This window comes from Melitaea cinxia, chromosome 19, assembly GCF_905220565.1.
Source record: "Melitaea cinxia chromosome 19, ilMelCinx1.1, whole genome shotgun sequence".
Taxonomy (NCBI): domain Eukaryota; kingdom Metazoa; phylum Arthropoda; class Insecta; order Lepidoptera; family Nymphalidae; genus Melitaea; species Melitaea cinxia.
This window is the reverse complement of record NC_059412.1, coordinates 14,690,862-14,708,979: the sequence shown is the minus strand read 5'-3', so window position 1 is coordinate 14,708,979 and position 18,118 is coordinate 14,690,862. Positions and strand designations below refer to the sequence as shown.

Genomic DNA, 18,118 nt, shown 5'->3' with positions numbered 1-18,118 from the left:
TGACACTGTAATCACTTTGCTCTGCTTTTTCACTCACACTTGTACACTTATAATTTTTCGAACACACACAATGTACTGTAGTGTCCTGTTGACCACTGCTCGGAGGCGGGCGCGCGGCTCGTGCGCGTCTGCAGGTCGCGCGCACCCACGCGCCGCCCGCAACCGCCAGCCCTGCAGCCGCCAGGCAGTAGATGGCGACGTAGTGATGGACGTCATGATAGCTCAGGCTATTAGATTCATTTTCTAGGCTGTCCGAAGCCGACTTTAGCCGCTTTATATTGTTTTCGATGTTATCAATATCTCGTCCGAAACCGTCCGATATATTCATTGTGTGGATAGGGATGGATATATTGATGATGCTATTGACGGGTGCGATCTCTGGTGCAAAGATTACCGGCTCGATATTTAACTCATTAGTCAATAATTTATGAGGCGTTATCACTAGCGTATTTCCCCGAATGATGCAGTCGGTACCGAGAATTATAATATTAGTTCCCGTCACCTGTTCGACGGTAACCCGATCTCGACATATGAAACGAAAGGTACATTGCCCGCAACAATTAATTAGATATGTGTTTAACTTAGTAAGCTTTTTCCATGTAGTTTGACACGCGCTAGTTATGATTTCACAGCTGTTCGTTTGTTTACTTTTTATACAAAGGTTCTCGTCCGTCTGTCTCTCGTAGACGGGCGTTTGAATTTGGCAAAGATAATTTGATAAAATATTATCGTTGTATTCTATACAGTTCTTAAAGTCATTCTCAGTTACCGGTATGAAGGTATCTTTCTTCAAATTTATTGCTATGTGATCAGATATTGGGAGAAGATTAACCATAGTACGTGATGAGTTAGCGATTTGGTGATAGAGAGGTATGGCATTGTAAATTTCGTAGTCGTCTCTACTTGTAAGAGGTATTTGAATCTCAAAAATGAAATATTGTTTCGTCATTCTAGCTTTGACCTTTAAAATCCTGTATAGGTTGGATAAATTATTTCGGAGATTATCTAACGGCAATGACAAATCCTTTGTTATCTGGCTGGATATGATACTTAGCTCGTTTTCCATCTGAATAGGTGACAAAAGATGCACATTAAAGTGTTGAAGGTTAGTAATGGTATCCAGAAGAGTATCTTGAATATTACGCAAATTTGCCAGGACATTGTTAGCTATGATGCTGGACATGATAAAGTCATTAGTATTTTCTATGTCCGACATTTTAATCTTAATATCATATGACTCCTTTTCTAAGTTGTTAAGGTGTTGATTAAAAGTCTTGTACTGTCTTTCCATTGTGGATTCTATCCTTTTTAAAACGTTATTTTCCGCTTCTATAATCGATGTTTGATTTTTCCAGAGCTGTGCTAGATGTTTTTGATTGACTCTTGAATTAAATTAATGTCTTTTTCATACTGAGACGCAAAACGCTCGTCTAAGACGCCGAACAATGTATTCGCGATGTAACCGACACCATTGACAAGGCCTCGGCGCTTGCGCTTACGATTATCAAAATGCTGACTTAGTAATATGCGGTCGTTGTACTTGAGCTCGTTGATTTCGTGGATCAGCTGTTGTAATATTATGTTACAATGTATACTTTTAGTCGAGTTTTTACATAAACTTTGCAAGTGATTAATATAATTGTTAAGTATCCTTGTGCCGTACAGATAAGGTTCCATATCGTAGTATGCCACTAACTTCCATTGATCTTGTATTACGCGCATATTTCCGATTTTTTCAAAATATATGTATTTGCTATCGCTCAATCTCGTGATGTTGTAGTTGGCTTGCACTGTTGAAGACATAAATAGCATAAAGATCATCAGAATCGATAAAAAATGGCTGTAGAAGGTTTTCTTTGATGTTTTTTGTTTGTTGTTACGTGATGATATTTCGTTTGTAGTTACGATTATTTCGCTGCTTTTATTTTCACTGCTATTTGACGGTTCGATGTTGACGGGTAGAATAGACAGCTTTATGACGGGTCTTTTGATAACCGAGCCATTTCTTGTTTTGACGGAGACTACTCGCACCAAGTTGTCGGTACCAGGATGTAATTGGATCACTCGGCCTAGAGCCCACTTACCAGGCGGTAAATTAGCGTCATGTATCAATACTATGTCGTCGATTTTAATGTTTTCTCGCGACTCACGCCATTTGCTTCGAGCTGCTAGTTGAACTAAATATTCAGTACGCCACCTTTTCCAAATATCGCCGAATATTTTTTGCGTAAGTTGCCATCTTGTTCTGCCGTCTATTTCAGTCTCTATAACTGAAAGAATGGGTCCACTCGACAAGAAGTGAGCTGGGGTTAAATAATCAATGTCATTTGGGTCTTCTGACATCGCACACAGCGGTCTAGAGTTGAGACAGGCTTCGAGCTGCGCTAACAACTTAGAGAATTCCTCATAAGTGAGCTTTTGGTCACCAACCACTCTACGAAGGTGATGCTTTAAGCTTTTCACTGCTGCTTCCCACAGTCCGCCGGCACTAGGCCACGAGGGGGCATTAAAATGCCAGTCGATTTTCAATTCGCTGATCTCTGTGAAAAACTCATTTGATAGGGTCGATTTCAAGTCGAAGTGTTCTTTGGCTAAAACCTTATTAGCTCCGATGAAATTGGTCCCATTATCGCTGTATAAATGACGCGGGGTACCTTTTCTTGCTGCTAATCGACGTAGAGCTGCTAAAAACGCCGATGATGATAAATCGGAGACCAATTCAAGGTGTACAGCTTTTGTGACCATACAGATGAACACGGCAACGTATCCTTTAGTGGTTTTAATACCTCTTCCCCGATTCGCTTTAATATCTACGAATCCCGTATAGTCAACACCGGTATGAAAAAATGGGCGCGTCGAATTTGTCCTTGCTTCAGGCAGGTCACCCATTAGCTGTTCGTTTTTATCTGGATTGTGACGCTTGCATATAACACAAAGACGTAAACGATTCCTCACTACTTTGTTTCCGCTTATGATCCAATACTGCTGTCTAAGCCACGACTGAGTAAGGCGGGCACCTCCGTGAAAAGTAGATTTGTGAGCTAGATCGATCAGGAGATTAGTAAGATGACTTCTGTGTGGAATGATGTATGGATGCTTCATATCGTAAGGGATGTTGCTATTTTTGAGTCTGCCTCCAACGCGCAGTAACCCGTTTTGATCTAAATACGGATTTAGGCAGAGAAGCTTACTCTTAGAATTAATTTTTCGTTGTTTAGAAAGATCATTCATTTCTTGCTCAAATTCAGATTTTTGAACGTACATTATAATTTTCTGTTTTGCGTTGCTTAATTCGGTCGATGTTAAATATTGTAATTTAATGCTTTTGTTTGAAAACGCTCGCAATATCCATGCAAGTACGCGCGTCGCTCGCGTAAAACTGCTTTGCTTGTGAATTATTAAATTAATAATATCAATTTCGTTATTGTTACTGCTGTTTGTTTGTAAAGTATTAATTAATTTTACTTTAGTTTCTAAGTCGGTTTGATAAGTTATTTTATTTTCATGGGGATCAGAAAATGATGACAACCACGTAGGTCCGTTCCACCATAAATTGTGCTGCTGTAATTGCTCGACTTTCATGCCACGGCTAGCACAGTCAGCTGGGTTCTCTGTGCTTTTTACATAACGCCAGCATACGGGGGGCATGACGTCAGTGATTTTCTTAACTCTGTTGGCAACGAAAGGCTTCCACCGGTTGGGGTCTCCATGAATCCATCCTAGTGCTGCTGTGGAATCACACCAACCGTAAACCTCTAGAGTTAGTGCTGATAGGCTCTGTTTAATTTTACTCATTAGTTTCGAAAGTAAAAGTGCACTGCTTAACTCCAGCCTGGGTAACGAAACATGACTGGAGTTTGAAGTTTTATTAGCCGGTACAAGTCTCGTTTTCGCTGCTAATATTGTTACAGAGGCTGCGTTTTGATGTTTAATACAGGCGTATATTACGCATGCGTAAGCTTTAGTTGAAGAGTCGCAAAACCCGTGTAATTGAACTATGCTTTCTTTACCGCTACCGATCCATCGAGGAACTTTTACTTCATTAATCTTTTCAATGTCTGCTCTCAATATTAACCATTTTGCATAAATGTTATCGGATATGACATCATCCCATTTCAGATTTTCTAACCAAACACTCTGGAACAATAGCTTAAGCTGGAGTACGACTGGCGCCAAGAATCCACAAGGGTCAAATATTTTTGATATTTCTGCTAGTAGAACCCTTTTAGAAGGCTTGACTGTAATTGGCGTTGTCATCTTGCACTGAAAGGTAAAATTATCGTCCTTAGCGATCCAGGTAAGTCCGAGTGCTTTCGTTGATTCCTGATGTTTGAAGTCATAGACATTTGGGGAGCTGGGTGCTACATCAACACCCTCGAGTAGCGACTTCTCATTCGATGAAAATTTGCGAAGGTTAAATCCTCCCTCTTTGAGCAATTCGATTAAGTCATGCTGTAATGTTTTGGCTGAGATGACGTCATAACTACCACATAAAGCGTCATCCATGTAAAAATGCTGTTCTAACGCTTTTGCTGCTGTAGGAAAACGATGACGCTCATCAATAGCTAGCTGCTTAAGCGTCATCATTGCTAAAAATGGGGCTGATTTAGTGCCATATGTCACTGTGCTAAGCTGATATCTATTTAAAGGTTGATTTGAATTATCTCGCCAAACTATGCATTGATAACGTTGGTCATCGGGATGCAAAATAATTTGTCTGAACATTTTTTCTAGGTCAGCTGTAAAGGCGTATTTATATTGTCTCCATTTCAAAACCAAAATCAAAAGTTCTTGTTGTAAATTTGGGCCTCTGTATAAAACATCGTTCAGACTTACACCCGATGTCGTTTTACCCGATGCATTAAATACAACTCTAAGCGAAGTAGTAATAGAGTCGGGTCTTTCAATAGCGTGGTGCGGCATATAATATAATGGTGTCATATTCGCCTTTGTTATTAAGTGCATGTGACCTAAATTGATATACTCATTAATAAACTGCTTATAATTATAAGCTAAATTTTTATTTTTGTCGAATTTACGCTCAAGCTGATAAAATTGTGCGCAGGCTGTGGGTTCAGATAATCCTAACTTCTCATCAGCGTCAGAGTGAAGTGGAAGACGTACCACGTACTTTCCATCGGATTGGCGAAAAGTAGTTTCCTTGTATTTTTGTAGACATTGATAATCTTCGAACGACATTTCCTCATTTTCGTTAATATCTTCAATGGACCAAAATTTGTGAATGCTATCTAAGTCCACCATGATGACGTTACAGTTGTAGGATTTTACACTTCCGCACAAAATCCAGCCTAGCCGCGTCTGTTGCGCAATAGGCATGTTGTCATTTTCTTTGATGATTCCTCCCATAATTATAGAAGAATAAACATCAGCGCCCAGTAATAAATCTATTGTTCTGCTACGATAAAATTCAGGGTCTGCAAGTTGTATGTTTTTAATATATTCCCATGATGGTTTTGAGAATGATTTGTTAGGGAGATTGTTTACAGCGTGGCGCATGATAAATACATCTAGATTAAGCTGGTACGAGTCATGACAAGATGATAGGGTGATGTTCATAGTACCTTTGCAATTATTTTCTTTCGCTCCTACTCCTAAGATAACTCCCTTGCAGTGCTTACGAGGTAGTCCCAACCGTTGAGCGCCATTCTCGGTGATAATCGACGTTTGAGATCCCTGGTCGATAAGCGCTCGCATGGTATGAAGAGAGCCATCAACAGCTTGGACGTTGATCAGAGCGGTTGCTAATAAAATCTCCTGAGTGTCATCTAGTGACGCAATAGAGTTAGAAACGGTGCTGTTGGACTTTGTATTCGACGTTGCAGTGTTTGCTGATGCGGCAAAGGCTTCATGAACCAAAGTATGATGATTTAATTGGCACTTATGACATCTTTTTCTTGAAAAACATTCATTACCGTTATGATTATAAAGGCAATTTTGGCATAACGATAGCTTTTGAATTGTTTGTCGCTTGATATTTGGTTGATACGCTAAAAACGTTTCGCAATATGGAATGGCGTGATCTTTATTGCAAACGGGGCATTTTGTCTTCGCTGTTGACGTTAACCTACTTTTGCTATTAAAATTATTTGATTTAAATAATTGATTTTCATTGCTTACATATGATTTAAATGTATATGGTTTTTTAAAATTTGAGGGCTGAAAGATATGTTGCGGATGCGGGATAGATTTTGAGGGATCTTGTTTTCGTTTAGAGGACTCTAGAGCGGTAAATTTGGCTTCTAAAAATTGTAATAAATCTTTTAAAACTGGTAAATCTCTCGGATGCTTGAGTGACTCGATGTAGTCGTTGTGAGTGTCCGCATCTAATTTCTGCGTGAGTATGTATACAATGATAGGGTCCCAATTCTCTATGCTGACTCCCAAGTTTTTGATAGCGTTAAGGCATTCGTTGGTGGTGTCGTGAATCCTTTTTATTGCAATTGCGGATTGATGCTGCATAATAGGCTGGTTGAGTAGGACACTCATGTGAGAATTAAAAATTAGTTTTATGTTGCTGTATCGGTTGTTTAAAAGATCCCAACATACTTGATAGTTATCTGTGGTTATGTGTAGATGTTGCACTAGCTTTTCTGCTTCGCCCTTTAATTTACTTTTTAAAAACTGCATTTTTTGACTATTTGATAAGGCTCGATTCGTGTGGATGGTTTCGACAAACAAGTCTTTAAAGGATAACCACTGGTGGTAGCTCCCACTAAACACAGGGATATCCATTTTCGGGGTGGTTTTCTCCCGATACAGATCAGACCACATCTTGCTGTTGATACTTTTTTTAATTTCGTTAAATTTGGATTCATAGCTGCTAAACATCTCTTCATATTCTTGATCGTCTTCGTATAATTCGCTGTCTATCTCCCAGTGCAACGCGTCAATGATGGTCCAGCGTGATTGTACCGACTTCAAAATATCTTCGTATTCCCATTTTTCTGAGACAATGTCGAGATCGATGCTGCTAATTGTACGCTGAAATGCTTTAAAATTGCTTCTTTGCCGTCTCAACATTTCTTCTAATTTGCTGCTATTACCTTGGGTTCGCGAAGTTTCTTTATCGGATGATGTCACCGGACGTGACACGCTGCCAGACGACGGTATAGCTGTAAAGCCTGGCATTTGCAACGGGGTGGCTGGCTTTAATACGCTTTTTTCTTTAGACTCACTGGGTAAAAAGGTGAGTAAATAGCTGCGTGTGTCATTGTAAAAATCGGATGTTTTCTTATAGTAATTGCTAGTGAAATATTCGTTTGATTTGTCGCCAGAATCGCAAAGCCTCAAATGGTTGTTTTGAAACTCCTGCCAATAACTCTCTAAAGTGCTGAGACGCTTTTTAATATGAGCCGGTGCCTTGCGTTCGGCATCGTCTTTTTTAAAATTGATTAAAAATTGATTCATAGCCTCCATGATCTGGGTTTGGCTAGCTAGAAGATCTTCCATTTTTATAAACTGATATAAATACTGATACTGCTGATAATAGAGAGCTGTAGACTCACCAAAGCTGCTGCTGGTTAACTTACGTGGCGGCCCTTACTGCGCTCGTAAAAAAGTCACTCGCGATATAAGTCCCGCTCACGATAAGCTCGAAGGACCAAAAAGATGTATGTTACACCTGAATTGCTGCTGCTGATTAAGGTAGATAAAAGATATAAAAATAAATGCTAAAATATAAATATATTTGCTAATATTTAATTGCTAGGAATGAGCTCACGAACGCGCTGTACGATGATGATATGTGAACGTGAACTGATGTATTTAGCTAATGAATCGTGCAACTAACGTAAACTGCTGATCGGGCGATAAGTATGTACGGCTGAACCGTACAGTGATTTTAAACAAGGTCACAACACTGGTTTGTCGCTATTGTGCTGGCGGTTGAATGTAATCGAAAAATATTATTCATATTTTATCATTATTATTTTTTAATTTTTTTTATTTTTTTTTTTTATTTTTTATTACTGTCGGTACAAAAAATATTATTCATATTTTATCAATAATTATGTAACTCGTATTTAAATATGATTTCCAAAAAACACGATTTACAAAAAATACCGAGCTAAGCTCGGTCATCCAGGTACTATAGAAAAAAAGGAGATGGAATACATTATAGCTCAAAGCGCTTGCGCGTTATCAAAAGTTGTAGTTTGTATTGAACAAGGAGGACTTCTAGTCCACCTAAGACTATTGTATAATTGATGATAGTTTGACGAACTTAGGCAATATATCAGGTGTTCCATCCCTAATCGACCGCTTTTGTTTCCGACCCCTTTCGATCTGACAGAAACTTTCCGTTCTTTTCTACCCGTTAAAAACATTTTTAAAAATGTTTTAAAATCTTTTTTCCAACCCAAACATAGTTATGATATAAAAAAAAAATAGGTTTTTTTTTATTTTCAAATAGCCATAACTCTTTCAATAATTGAAGGTGGGAATAATTGTAACATTTATTGAAGTTTTTTTTTTGAGAAAAAAAATATGGCGAACTGAAAAATAACGAATTTATTCAAAAAAAACCGATAACAGAGTTTATCATGTTATTTTTTTGTCTACTTTTTCGAAAAATTCATTTAAAAACAAACGCGTTGCCGACCTTACCCCCAATCCCCCCAGGAGCTCTGGTCACCTTATTCACCAACAGGAACACGACACTGTTTTAGAGTAGTGTTATTTAGCTGTGATCATCTGTAAATTCAAGATACTACCCCAGTCGGGCTGCTCCATATTTTGGGCAGGAAATTTCCTGCAGTGCACGTTCTTTTTTTTGTTTGGCCAACGGGAAATACCCTATGGATAAGGCCCTAAGGCTCCGTTTTGTATGTCCGACTCCCACAGACCAAAACCCCTGGGATATTCCTTTGACACGCCTGGGCGAAATCACGCCCGAAAGACGAAACATCCCCTGATCTGTAGACCGCTGGTCCGGCTTTACGGTGGCAGATTGGCCAAGCAACACCTGCGTCACCGAACGGACCTTCCACAACAAATGGGGAGTGAGTTTGGATCTTGTTCTCGCTCTCGTTATGCCGCTTCCTTCTGCAAACAGTATTCCATTCTTCTTCATTGTCGACCATGGCCCCGATTAAAGCCGACAGCGAGAAGTCCAGACCAACAAGACAGTTCCACGCTAGATGGTCCACGAGCGTGTGCTCCGCTGTTCCTGTGTTGTGAAAGTTTGGAAAAAGTTATGGCTATTTGAAAAAAGCTGTTTTTTTTTAATTCCTAACTTTTTTGGGTTGGATAAAAATTTGAAAATAAAATTCAAGAATGTTTTTCAAAAGGGTAGAAACGAATGGAAAACTTTTGTCCGGATCGAAAGAGGTAGGGGTTAAAAGTGGTTGATTTGGCATATATTTTTTTATGTAGGATTTCATATTAATGTTTAACAATGTCTGGTCGTTTGAATTTAGTGTTTTCGGACTCCCCTGGCATACTTGTAGAATTTTTTTCCATACTTTTTACCTCAAAGAGAGTAAGAAATTTTTTCCACTATGTTGGCAAACCTAATGGTAAGCGGTTATCGTACCTTATAGACGTTTGGAACACTAGAAGCATTGCAAGAGTTGTACCAACCCATCATCAATCCCTCTCAGTTCTCAACTTACTCACTACAAGAACTCAACCCTGCTTGAAAGCAGTATTACTTTGCTGTAATCTTTTGTGAGGTCGTGGCACTTCTCCATTTGAGCTGCTCCTGATTATGAGCAGGATATTTCCTGCTCTGTTCTACCTTAGCAAATTATATGATAGTTATAAATAATCAATTATAAATAGTTGTTACTGAATTATTTAATTTTTTACAAGGTAATTCGACGTACATTAGAATGCTTCGAGTTAGTGAAATATTCAGACGTTTTCACGGGCGCTCTAAGCGGCGGCAATAAGCGGAAGCTTTGTACCGCCATTGCTTTCATGGGACGATCGCCTCTTGTACTTCTCGACGAACCCACCAGGTAATTTAGATTTTTTTTTAAAATTAGAAGCTTGTTATTGATTTTTTCAGAATTTTACAATAGCATAACGATAAAGATCAACAATCAGCAACGATAACGAGAGTTATACCTACTCATCATATCCTCTCATCTAAAAGTTTTGTAAAAGAGATCGTTACTTAACGATAAGACCGCTTTTGTACCTTACGACCTGTATGACCTGCATGTAATACAAAAGATTGACACGACCTGTACCATTACCTGCACGAGTACGGTGTGCACTAAGCTCGCTCCCCGCTCCAGCGGCATGGACCCCGTGTCGCGGCGCTGCGTGTCGGCGGCCGGGCGGCGCGCGGCGGGCGCCGGGCGCGCCGCGCTGCTCGCCACGCACGCGCTGGGCGACGCGCGCCGCCTCGCCGCGCGGGTGGCGCTGCTGCGGGCGGGCCGCCTGCACGCGCTGGGCGGCCTCGACGACTGCCTGCGGCGGTGAGCTCCCCCCCCTCTGTACCGGGCCCGGCGCGCCGCGCTGCTCGCCACGCACGCGCTGGGCGACGCGCGCCGCCTCGCCGCGCGGGTGGCGCTGCTGCGGGCGGGCCGCCTGCACGCGCTGGGCGGCCTCGACGACTGCCTGCGGCGGTGAGCTCCCCCCCCTCTGTACCGGGCCCGGCGCGCCGCGCTGCTCGCCACGCACGCGCTGGGCGACGCGCGCCGCCTCGCCGCGCGGGTGGCGCTGCTGCGGGCGGGCCGCCTGCACGCGCTGGGCGGCCTCGACGACTGCCTGCGGCGGTGAGCTCCCCCCCCTCTGTACCGGGCCCGGCGCGCCGCGCTGCTCGCCACGCACGCGCTGGGCGACGCGCGCCGCCTCGCCGCGCGGGTGGCGCTGCTGCGGGCGGGCCGCCTGCACGCGCTGGGCGGCCTCGACGACTGCCTGCGGCGGTGAGCTCCCCCCCCTCTGTACCGGGCCCGGCGCGCCGCGCTGCTCGCCACGCACGCGCTGGGCGACGCGCGCCGCCTCGCCGCGCGGGTGGCGCTGCTGCGGGCGGGCCGCCTGCACGCGCTGGGCGGCCTCGACGACTGCCTGCGGCGGTGAGCTCCCCCCCCTCTGTACCGGGCCCGGCGCGCCGCGCTGCTCGCCACGCACGCGCTGGGCGACGCGCGCCGCCTCGCCGCGCGGGTGGCGCTGCTGCGGGCGGGCCGCCTGCACGCGCTGGGCGGCCTCGACGACTGCCTGCGGCGGTGAGCTCCCCCCCCTCTGTACCGGGCCCGGCGCGCCGCGCTGCTCGCCACGCACGCGCTGGGCGACGCGCGCCGCCTCGCCGCGCGGGTGGCGCTGCTGCGGGCGGGCCGCCTGCACGCGCTGGGCGGCCTCGACGACTGCCTGCGGCGGTGAGCTCCCCCCCCTCTGTACCGGGCCCGCTGCTCGCCACGCACGCGCTGGGCGACGCGCGCCGCCTCGCCGCGCGGGTGGCGCTGCTGCGGGCGGGCCGCCTGCACGCGCTGGGCGGCCTCGACGACTGCCTGCGGCGGTGAGCTCCCCCCCCTCTGTACCGGGCCCGGCGCGCCGCGCTGCTCGCCACGCACGCGCTGGGCGACGCGCGCCGCCTCGCCGCGCGGGTGGCGCTGCTGCGGGCGGGCCGCCTGCACGCGCTGGGCGGCCTCGACGACTGCCTGCGGCGGTGAGCTCCCCCCCCTCTGTACCGGGCCCGGCGCGCCGCGCTGCTCGCCACGCACGCGCTGGGCGACGCGCGCCGCCTCGCCGCGCGGGTGGCGCTGCTGCGGGCGGGCCGCCTGCACGCGCTGGGCGGCCTCGACGACTGCCTGCGGCGGTGAGCTCCCCCCCCTCTGTACCGGGCCCGGCGCGCCGCGCTGCTCGCCACGCACGCGCTGGGCGACGCGCGCCGCCTCGCCGCGCGGGTGGCGCTGCTGCGGGCGGGCCGCCTGCACGCGCTGGGCGGCCTCGACGACTGCCTGCGGCGGTGAGCTCCCCCCCCTCTGTACCGGGCCCGGCGCGCCGCGCTGCTCGCCACGCACGCGCTGGGCGACGCGCGCCGCCTCGCCGCGCGGGTGGCGCTGCTGCGGGCGGGCCGCCTGCACGCGCTGGGCGGCCTCGACGACTGCCTGCGGCGGTGAGCTCCCCCCCCTCTGTACCGGGCCCGGCGCGCCGCGCTGCTCGCCACGCACGCGCTGGGCGACGCGCGCCGCCTCGCCGCGCGGGTGGCGCTGCTGCGGGCGGGCCGCCTGCACGCGCTGGGCGGCCTCGACGACTGCCTGCGGCGGTGAGCTCCCCCCCCTCTGTACCGGGCCCGGCGCGCCGCGCTGCTCGCCACGCACGCGCTGGGCGACGCGCGCCGCCTCGCCGCGCGGGTGGCGCTGCTGCGGGCGGGCCGCCTGCACGCGCTGGGCGGCCTCGACGACTGCCTGCGGCGGTGAGCTCCCCCCCCTCTGTACCGGGCCCGGCGCGCCGCGCTGCTCGCCACGCACGCGCTGGGCGACGCGCGCCGCCTCGCCGCGCGGGTGGCGCTGCTGCGGGCGGGCCGCCTGCACGCGCTGGGCGGCCTCGACGACTGCCTGCGGCGGTGAGCTCCCCCCCCTCTGTACCGGGCCCGGCGCGCCGCGCTGCTCGCCACGCACGCGCTGGGCGACGCGCGCCGCCTCGCCGCGCGGGTGGCGCTGCTGCGGGCGGGCCGCCTGCACGCGCTGGGCGGCCTCGACGACTGCCTGCGGCGGTGAGCTCCCCCCCCTCTGTACCGGGCCCGGCGCGCCGCGCTGCTCGCCACGCACGCGCTGGGCGACGCGCGCCGCCTCGCCGCGCGGGTGGCGCTGCTGCGGGCGGGCCGCCTGCACGCGCTGGGCGGCCTCGACGACTGCCTGCGGCGGTGAGCTCCCCCCCCTCTGTACCGGGCCCGGCGCGCCGCGCTGCTCGCCACGCACGCGCTGGGCGACGCGCGCCGCCTCGCCGCGCGGGTGGCGCTGCTGCGGGCGGGCCGCCTGCACGCGCTGGGCGGCCTCGACGACTGCCTGCGGCGGTGAGCTCCCCCCCCTCTGTACCGGGCCCGGCGCGCCGCGCTGCTCCCTCGCTCTCTACAGCAGTGTTGTGCCGCAGGTTCGGCGGCGGCTACGCGGTGTCGTGCGTGGTGCGCGCGGGCACGGCCCACTCGGCGTGGGCGCGCGTGTCGCGGCGCGCCCCCCCCGCTCGGCTGCGCGTGCTGCACCGCGCCGCGCTGCACTTCCTGCTGCCGCTGCGCGCCGCGGGTACTCACTGATACATCATTTGGGGCGGAGGGAGCTTAACTCGCGCCCGAGGCACAATACCCTTTTAGCTCCCCCCTCCCTTTCGAAAACCATATTATATATCCATGTTTATTTATTTACAATAATAAATAATCAATGCTTCACAATCGAAGACCCCTAGTAGGATTTTGTCCAATGTCGGGATTCCGGAAACGTACACAATACACTAGCACAAACGCCAAGACCACCACAAAAATCTATCGAACGCGCGACCAACAGTGCTGTAACCACTTCGCCAACGTCAATGACATTGGCGTCCATATGATCATCAATAAATAAATTCTTTAATTCTTTAGCTGTCCAGTGGTGTAATTGAATTTTGAATGAAGACGATAAATATGTAGCTGCAAGACCAAACTCAATCCCCCGATTTTGTTATCGTTCGTTTGTCTAAATTGACATATTGAATCAATTTTAAATAATTTAGATCAAAACATGCCTCTGTCAAATCCGACACGCGACTGTAGTTTATTGTATTAATATTTCATCCATCATCATCAATTCAGCGCTTGCAGTCCACTGCTAGACATAGATAGGCCTCCCCAAGTTCGGAATGTCTGGCGTGAACTTGAAGAAGCCTATATTATTTAAGACTATGTGATGTTATTTATTTAAAACTAGCTTCTGCGCGCAACTTCGTCCACGTGTAACAGAGGCGCACGCAATACTTGATCATTATTTTGCTACGATGTTATTTTAAAACTGCGATATCTCCTGCGATACTCGTTGAAATCGAATTATGTAAAAAGCTCTTTTGTTTTATATTAAATACTTGTAATGAATAACGTATTTATTTAGATAAGAATTAATATCATGTTTATAGAAACATCTTCGCAACTAATGCATTATTTTAGAACAAACTTGGTTAGCATAAAAAAGGTTATAGTAAGCCAACCTTAAAAGATAGATATATCCTGTCACGGACTTTTTTTTTAGAACTTTTAAAGAGGATCAATTCTGTCATACATGATTTTTGCGAAACTTTCAACTGTTTTTACAGCGCACGCAGCAGAAGCTCTCAAAAGGAAAAAAGAACCCCCGATTTTGAAACATTCTCCACTGGTGCTCCGCTCCTTTTGGTCTTATCGTGATGAAATATAGCCTATAACCTTCCTTGATAAATGGGCTATCTAACAGTAAAAGAATTTTTCAAATCGGACCAGTAGTTTCTGAGATTAGCGCGTTCAAACAAACAAACAAACTCTTCAGCTTTAGTCATGCTATAATCATCATGCATCATTAAGCTATAATCATGAAATAAAATGACACTTGCTAATTTTATCGTGACAGTAAATGCCGATAAACTATTATACCTACATAGGTATATCTAGCTTGAGCTAAGAACGCTAAAAAGCGTCACTGCTTCGTTGTTTCAGACGAATTTGCTCCTCATATTTTCAAAAACGAACTTTTTCTTTTTTCCAAAAACGAACAAGTAACACATCATGGGATAAACACAAAAACTATATTACTGACGATGAGTTCTAAAATACGAATTTACATTTGAAATGAACGTTAATAATATTAGAAATTAAATATAAAACTGGAAACTTCATGTATGACAAGCGCACATTGTCATATGTTTACCACATAATTGTGTTTGCTCGCAAACGAAAAAAAAACCGACTTCAATTACATCGACGAGTAATACAACGTAGATCGACGAAAAAAATAGTCAAGTAACTACGCGTTATCAAAGATTACTCAAAAAGAAGTTATCAAATCTCGATAAAATTTATATGTGACAACATGATAAACATCAGCTTTTGATTGAATTAAAAATTGTCAAAATCGATACACCCAGTAAAAAGTTATTACGAATTTTCGAGAGTTTCCCTCGATTTCTCTGGGATCCCATCATCAGTGCCTAGTTTCTTTATCATGGTACCAAACTACGGATATCCCCTTTCCAACAAAAAAAGAATTATCGAAATCGGTACATCCAGTAGAAAGTTATTGCGGATTTTCGAGAGTTTCCCTCGATTTCTCTGGGATCCCATCATCAGATCCTAGTTTCGGTATCATGGTACTAAACTAGGGATATCCTCTTTCCAACAAAAAAGAATTATCAAAATCGGTACATCCAGTAGAAAGTTATGTGGTATAATACAACGTAGGTCGACGAATAAAGCGTCAAGTAAAAACGCATTATTAGATATAACTCGAAAATTAGTTGTTAGATCTCAAATAAATTTAAATGGGACCAATTGGCACACACTACCTTTCGATTAAAAAAAAATTGTCAAAATCGGTCCACACGGTCAAAAGTTCTGATGTAACATACATTAAATAAAAGTACAGTCGAATTGAGAACCTCCTCCTTTTTTGGAAGTCGGTTAAAAACCAATTAAATACTCGTACAGAACGGTATCACTACATAGTATAAAACGGAATCGCTTCCCGCTGTCTGTATGCTTAGATCTTTAACCTACGCAACGGATTTTGATGCGGTTTTCTTAAGTAAATAGAGTGATTCCAAAGGAAGTTGTATACATGCATAATATAGTAGAGGAACACTGATTAGTAATATGATAAACTATTCTTGTATCAACAGTGAACGGCAAGGAAGTAGAAACAAAATTGAGTGACGTATTCCGGTTGCTAGCGGAATTGCAAATGAGCTGCGACATTGAAGACTACACAGTTAACCAAAGCTCGCTCGATCAGGTATTTCATTTTTTTAATATTTATTAGAAAGGTGGCAAACAAGCGTACGGTCCACCTGATGATAAGCGAATACCCAAGAAGGATCCTCCCAATAGCTCTGGCTACTTACTCAACGCGGGAACACAACACGATTTGAAAGCAGTGGTATTTAGCGGTGACTTTCTGCAAGGTTAATAATGTATTTCCTCAATCGGGCTGCTCAAAATATTTAGCAAGATATTTGCCGCTTTGCTCCACCTTACTTAAATTTCTATAACATTTTGTTGTGTCAGACTGGTAGGCCTTAGCTTTTTTTTCTTTATCCACTACTACTACAAAACTATTGACCAAGAGAACAAGTCTTGTACTAAATTTCTGCCGTTTCTTATAGATTTCGATTTAAAGATTTTGTAATGAAAACATACAAACAGTAACAGCAAGAAGTAGCATATTATGAATCCATTATTCGGATTCAGAAATAATATAGGCTATAAAACATCACACAACAATTATAAAATGTCATGTCGAGCAATATTGTTAGTTATAGATTTTAATGTCCATTTTATAAACATGATTCAATTTTTATTCGATTTCAGATGTTCCTAAGCTATAATAATAAGACGAGTATAATGGATCCAATTGACGAATCAACGGAAACGCCTCGCCTGCTCAGAAGAAACAGCGAAGAGCTGGACAGCGTCACCTCACTGTGATATCTTAAAAGATAGATATGGTCTTAATAATCCTAAAAATATTCCGTTCTGGAAAAACTTTATAGTTACCCAAAAAATTTAAGTGCATTCTGCCAACAATGACACGTAAAATCTAAGATTAACGATCCTGTGTTATTTAAACGTAATATGTTTCTAAATCATCTGTGCTCATTTGGCACTATTGAAAGTCATTATCCCTAAAGAAGAAGAAGATATTTAAACGGAAAGGAAAAAGACTAGGAGCAAGCTTAATAATTTTTATAAAAATTATTTATCAAATTATTTTTTCATTTATGGTTTATATTAATTTCTTTATTTAATAATCTAGATTTGATCTTAGACAATGAATTTCACGATCAAATTTTAACAAAACTATAGATTGACAAAACGCAGTATATATTATGTAATTTTAATTTTTTTTTTTTTTAATTTAAATCTGTTACCTACAGGTTCTTTTCTATTTTTTTATTACTAATTTATCAACTTTTTTTATTTATTCGTACATACTACACTGAAATTTCTAAAGGTGATTATTTTTATTCTAGATAATGCAAAACTTTTCTTAAAATATTGTACTTATATTATTAACCAAAAACTGACAATGCAATCCAATAATTAATTATACATTAGCAAAAACTTTCTAACGTCACGTTTCATCAGATTATTCTTAACAGAAACGTCAGAATTACTGACGCGTGCTCATTGCTGTCAGAATATTTATTACAAAAGTTTCTAATTATGATTAGCTGAACTAAAAAGAAATATCAGTTTAGCCGTTTTTTGAGTCAATCTTAAATATTTTTGTTGTAAGATTAGTTTATATTCATCCAAAAATGTATATATCATCAAGTTTCCTACAAAAGGAATGTATTTCAAATAAATATTCCTATTCTAAAGGACTTTAAGAGTGAAATTATCAGTGGGATAGAATTGAACGATATTCCTATTTTTAAATTTAGCTAATACTAAATATTATAATCGTCATGGGAACAATACGCCTTGTACCAGTTATAAGCAAAATATGAGTATCACGTTTCTCATGATGTGAAATCAACATAAATTGTTTCGAAAAAATTACATTACTAATAAAATATCTTTTTGTCTGTATTTGTATCATTAATTATTAAAATATAATGTAAGATTTGTGACCAAATCAAAAAATTTCAAAATAGATTTTAAGTCAAACATACAAAAAAATATTAGTTTGAAAATATTAAAAAAAAACTAATCAGTTTTTTTTTTCTAAGGATTTAGCACAAACTCCATTTTTAATTTTTAAAGCCTGAATTTTTGCGTTAAAATATACACTTATTGTACAAAAGCGTTTGACACAAACTTTAAATGTATTTTGTAAGGATTTTGAAACGTGACTTAATGACAATATTTTAATTAATTGTAAGGAATAAATGAATTTAATGCATTATTTTTATAAATGTATAGCATGCCAGCTGTGATATAATTGTATTTAAGGCGTGTTTCATATGAAATAAGGAGAAATAAAAAACATGG

The 18,118-nt window shown here is 44.3% G+C and overlaps 1 protein-coding gene across 1 annotated transcript in view; it reads left to right on the top strand.

Moving 5' to 3' along the window:
* The window catches only part of LOC123662805, a 96,224-nt gene extending 79,336 nt beyond the window's left edge, over positions 1–16,888 (top strand). Inside the window, 5 exon segments of the mRNA XM_045597600.1 lie at positions 9,832–9,980; positions 10,263–10,445; positions 13,063–13,211; positions 15,805–15,917; positions 16,493–16,888. Of these exon segments, the coding sequence (XP_045453556.1) occupies positions 9,832–9,980; positions 10,263–10,445; positions 13,063–13,211; positions 15,805–15,917; positions 16,493–16,609 (711 nt within the window). The 3' untranslated portion in view covers positions 16,610–16,888.
* Positions 16,889–18,118: the final 1,230 nt, after the last annotated feature.